Source organism: Pediculus humanus, genomic scaffold (assembly GCF_000006295.1).
Source record: "Pediculus humanus corporis 1103172107631 genomic scaffold, whole genome shotgun sequence".
Classification (NCBI taxonomy): domain Eukaryota; kingdom Metazoa; phylum Arthropoda; class Insecta; order Psocodea; family Pediculidae; genus Pediculus; species Pediculus humanus.
Window position 1 is genome coordinate 65,191 of NW_002987244.1, and position 5,219 is coordinate 70,409.

Here is a 5,219-nt window from a genome sequence, read left to right on the forward strand (position 1 = left end):
TGTATATATAATAAAAATTGAAATATTTTCATTATTTTACATGTAAAAAAAAAAAAAAAAAAGTAAAAGATGTTGCTAAAATAATTTGCGCAATTTGTAATAATTGAAAACAAATATAAATAAAATGCAATTGAAAAGAATAAAAAAAATGATTGATTGCATTTATATAAAAAAGTCTAATCTAGCCATTTTTTTTTTTTGAAAAAAAAAGTAAACAGTAAAATTGATTTAATAGTGATAAATGCCAAATAAAGTGCATGCAATAAAAAAAAAATTTCAAATAATTAACGAGTATCGTGACAGACACATTATAATTCAATATAAATATTCATAAAGAATATTATATTTTTTATTCGAGAAATCATGCAAACGTTTTGAAATATTATGTGATACAACCAATGTGATTTTATTTTCTTATTTTTAAATAAAACTTACCGGATAAAAGTATAATTTTCTTTTTTTTTTTGTTCTCTTATAAATTAGAGTAAAAAAAAATTTTTTTTTTAATGTTTAGTTTTTATTAAAAACATGCATTTTATATTTTTTAATGATCTGGAATAATAATTTCTTTGACTTTGTTAACGAAAAAAAAGAAAATTAATTTTTAAAACTCGATTGGTAATTATAATTTTAAGAGGTATTATATATGTATTTGGTAAATACTTAAAAAAATTTCGTGTAAATAAAGTTCTGAGTGAAATAAATATATTTTTACATACCTTTTCTTCACTTTCAGAATCTGTATTTGAACCCTGCTCGCTTCCTAGTTCACTTGTTTCTTCTTTTACACCTCCTAATTTTCTAGCTTGCCTATCCATTAAAGACGTTCTAGTTCTTGTCTTTTTCCATGAATAATAGTATTTGACTAAAGAACCCATTGATTTATCCGGCAACTGATAAAAATAAAAAATTTCATCATTATTATTTTAAAAAATAATCAAAACGATTCTTAAAATTACTAGAAAATTCTATATTAAACACAGTAATGTTGTTGAAAATTAAATTAAAGTTTCAAAAAAAAATTAAACAAAAAAAATTATTTAATTTAAACAATTATTTCGGACACAAATTCTATGATTAAAGCGGTTACAATTATTCTTTGAGGGGCGGCACTTGGAATAAATTTAAAAACTCATTGAATTGTAGGAGTGCTTATTTATAATATAAAATTAAGTTTATTAACTATTAGAAGACAATTTGGGCTGTAAAATAACTTATTGACGATAAATGAAATTAATTTGTTTTATAATTTAATGGCTATACATGGCTTTTCTCATTTTTATTTAACGTCTCTGAATTATTCTAACTAGAAAACAAATATAAATAAATTTAGGTTTTAATACCATTTGTCTTATCCTATGAAATGTTTTTCCATGAAATGTAAAGGCCTGTTCGAAAAGAACTTTATCTTCAACTGTCCATTCATCAGGAAAAGGAGTGAAATTTCCTAAATCTAAAACTGCTTTTTCTAAATCATGCTTGTGCCAGAACAACATTCCCAATGCTTGTTCACCATTATAACCATATTTTTCTTTAGCTATCTGAATGTATTTGTCCACTGACAAATCAAATAAAAATAATAATGCAAATTAATAATTTATTTAAAACATAATAAAAAAAAAACCCCCCCCTAAACAGTTATAATGACTCACATTGATCATCAGATATGTCTTTAGATGGAGACCACACTAATAATGCTCTGTCGTTAACTTCATTTTCAGGTTTCCTATCTTCAGCAGGAATAAATTCAGGGCAAATTGCCTGATAATCTCTACCAACTCTAATTTTTTCTATAGAAAAAAAAAAAAAAAAGATAATTAATTGCATAGTTTTTCCATATAAGACAAAATCAATGAAACAAGTGCCTTTTTCTTAGCACAAAAAAAAAAAAAAAGTGAAATATTATAATTTAGCCTTAAAAAAAATACACTACTCAACATAATTTAAATAATGTTAAAATTTTCATTTTTTAATTATGATGCATACTTTTTTAAATCCAAAAAAAAATTTACTAATACTTTTCAAGTGATGTTTAATCGATTCACATAATTGCAGATTGAACAAGAGTTTTTCTTAAAATATCTATTTAAGGAATTTTTTCTTTTTTCTTTTTTTTTTCTTTTTTTTTTGAGGAAGTTAAACAAAAATTATGATACATTGGAGGATGAGGGAAAGGGATTACCTGAACATTCATAAAATCCGATTACAGCAGCTCTTCTTGTAATCATTGGATGGGAGGGTCGAGATAAAAGAGGTGTTCTGAAATTCTTCACTGGGAAAATCAATTTAAAAGAGAGAAAAATGATTAGAAATCACCAATGTTCAGTCATTTTTTTCTCAATAAAATAATGAAATGAATTTTTAAAATACTTTTAAGTTGAAAATTTATTGTCATAATAAAAGGGATTCTTATTTGTGAAAAAAAGTTATTGAAGTTTAGTTGATAAATAAGATAAAAAATATGTAGATTGTAAAATTGAAAAAATGAATTTTCCTAAGAAAAAGATAATTCATAAAATGTAGAAAAAGTAGTAAGATGCTATTAAACATTATGAAATGGAAGAAAACAATGTTTATTGATAAAGTTTTTTAAAACAATAAAATCAAAGTTTTACTAATAAAGATAAACATAAAAAAATTATTTTAGTTTATCACTTGAAAAAAAAAAAAAAATTAAAACTTAAAATATGATTTAAAATAAAATAAGTGTGAAAATTTTTTTTTTTTTTTTTGTGGAAGTTTTTATTTAAAGATATTAAATGACCCTTTAAATCAATTGTATTCAAAATTTGATCAATTAAGTTAATTTTTAAGTAATCACTAATTTAATCGTAGTTATTGAAATGAGCAGCAAACAAGAATGTAAATGAAAAATTTTCCCTTTGCGCTAATATTTGTAAATGCTTGACAATTATTTTTTGTATTTAAGGCTATAATTCAAAAAAATTAAAATAAAGTGATACTCACCCCCTTCATCATCTATTGGTGAAGCAGGACTTGGACCCACATTTCCATTAGGACTAGGCCCTCGAGAACGTTGCCCATTTTTAATGTTAGCGCTATTTTTTTCCGACAGCACCATGATTTCATAACTAATACAAAAACTAAAAATATAATTCAGTTAAACGCTGGTAAAAATAACAGCTTCCCACACTTCTTAAAAATGGATGCTAGCGTTTGACAAAGCACACCGTAGTTTTTTGATTCGTTGCTTTAATGTGACGTTTATCTAATACCACGATTCTCGTTATCTACTATTATTCCAAAGGCCTTTAACCGGACGTATTTTTGTTTTATTAACAAAAAATATTAATTCTGTGCTTTAATTGATCACACATTATCAATAAATAATTAAACAAAAAAATTTTGAAATTTTTCCTTACGTTACAATTATGATTGTAAGAAATTCCATACAGTATTATACATATTTATGTATGCAATAGGTAGTGTGCAGAAAAAATTACTATTTAAACATTTAACATGAATTAACTTTACTAAAAAGCAGAATAAATATATAAATTTAATATTTATTGTCATTGATTTATATTAAAATAGTTGAATCATGCATTTATTACTTAAAAATACTGTATTTAATGTTAAACTTGTCTCTCCTAAAGTTTTAAATTATAATTTACTGTAATCGCGAAAAATTTTTTAAAAAAAAGTTTAATGCAAAAAATAAATACTTTATAATGAAAAAAATTAATTAAAAAAAAAAAAAACATTCATTAAGATTTAAATATTATTTGTTCGACATAAATAAAATAAAATTATTGAATCCGTTTGATGTCATATTTAAATTTTAATATTTTTTTTTCCGAGCCTTCGATAATTTTTTTTGTTTTTTCTTCTTCATTTTTTTAAGTTTTTTTTTTCTTAATTTTATACGTTTTTCCTCTTCAGAACCATTGTCGACATATTCGTAAAAAACCGTATCAGTGCTTCCTTTTGGCTTCCATAAACCAAAACAAGACACCAAAACTGATTTGTTTGTTTGATGAGGACCAAAAGAATGTTTTATTTCATGAATATTTGAAATTTTCCCTGAATAAATATTTTTAAAATTGGATTTATTATTTGGAACACCATCTGAAATTTTAATTTTAAAATTAATTAGTGTAAAAAAAATAATTTGAATATGCATTATTTTTTAAATTTAAGCTACTTACTGATAAAATTATTAGATAAAATATTTCCACTTTTTGAAGAAAGCCAATAATTTTCAGTAGAAGAAACCAATCCTGATTTTGCAAAGTAGATATTTAAATTTATTAATAACCACCAAAGAAAAATCGAAAAAGCTGACATTCTATTCAAGTATTAGATATCAAATAATTTTCTGAAACAAAACATTTAATATAAAAAAAAAAATCGCGGGTATCACCACCGGAAGTGAGGAACAAAGAAACAGATAGATTAATCGACATAAACTACATTTTACCAAAAAAAAAAAAAAAATGAATACAAGATTTAAAAAGGAAACATGAAATATCGGATATTCATTTAAATTATTTTTTTCAAGGCAAATTCTTTTTTATTAATTTTGAATGAATACATAGAAAAAAAAGGAAATATAAATGGATATCGTGCAGATCGTTAGATAGTATTGTATTAATGGCATAATTACGTGTGCTACAGTGTATGAATTAAAAAAAAAAAAAAAAAAAAAAAAGAGAATCTAGATGAGTTTAAAGAGATTTTAAGATTTAAAAGAAAAAAAAAACACATTTAATTAAAAAATTAATTTTTTACTTACAAATATTTTTCGTTGAAATTGTCTTTCTTCTAAAAAAAATATGTCACATTCTAATTTTTTATTTTCAATTCCGCCAAAAAAAAAAAACCATATTTTCGTCAGCGAAATTATAAATAAATTGTTGAATTTAGAATTTTAAAATACCATATTCTTCTCAATATTGACAAAATCAAAATTTATAACTAATCTTTAATTAATTTCAGTTAACTTTTCAGTCATAAAATTAAAGTTTTTTTTTTTTTTTCAATTTAACGGTATCATGTTTTCTAAAACACCTTCACCGAATGCATGAAATTGTCGTGGAAGCAACATAAGTTTACAAAAATTATTTTTTTATATTTTTGTTTGTTTTTTTATTAGTTTTCATGCATGCAGTTAATTTTTTTTTTTAGTTTTTAAAACTTTTGTTAATATGCAGTAAAATTTTTACAAAAGTTTAACTATTATACATTGCTGAGTATTC

At 22.9% G+C, this 5,219-nt stretch overlaps 2 protein-coding genes across 2 annotated transcripts in view; both read right to left on the reverse strand.

Annotated features, from left to right (window-relative positions):
• Phum_PHUM256790 (REST corepressor, putative) overlaps window positions 1-2,395 on the reverse strand; it is a gene marked incomplete at both ends in the record, with an annotated part of 3,985 nt that extends 1,590 nt beyond the window's left edge. Inside the window, 5 exons of the mRNA XM_002426444.1 lie at window positions 720-893; window positions 1,344-1,558; window positions 1,653-1,871; window positions 2,183-2,272; window positions 2,371-2,395. Coding sequence (XP_002426489.1) covers window positions 720-893; window positions 1,344-1,558; window positions 1,653-1,871; window positions 2,183-2,272; window positions 2,371-2,395 — 723 coding nt within the window. The remainder of the gene's footprint in view (window positions 1-719; window positions 894-1,343; window positions 1,559-1,652; window positions 1,872-2,182; window positions 2,273-2,370) is intronic.
• A 440-nt stretch (window positions 2,396-2,835) lies between these two features.
• Window positions 2,836-3,082, reverse strand: Phum_PHUM256900 (uncharacterized protein; the record flags this gene model as incomplete). Its single annotated transcript, XM_002426445.1, has 2 exons — window positions 2,836-2,930; window positions 2,968-3,082. The coding sequence occupies 2 exons, from the start codon at window positions 3,080-3,082 to the stop codon at window positions 2,836-2,838; spliced, it is 210 nt and encodes a 69-aa protein (XP_002426490.1).
• Window positions 3,083-5,219: the final 2,137 nt, after the last annotated feature.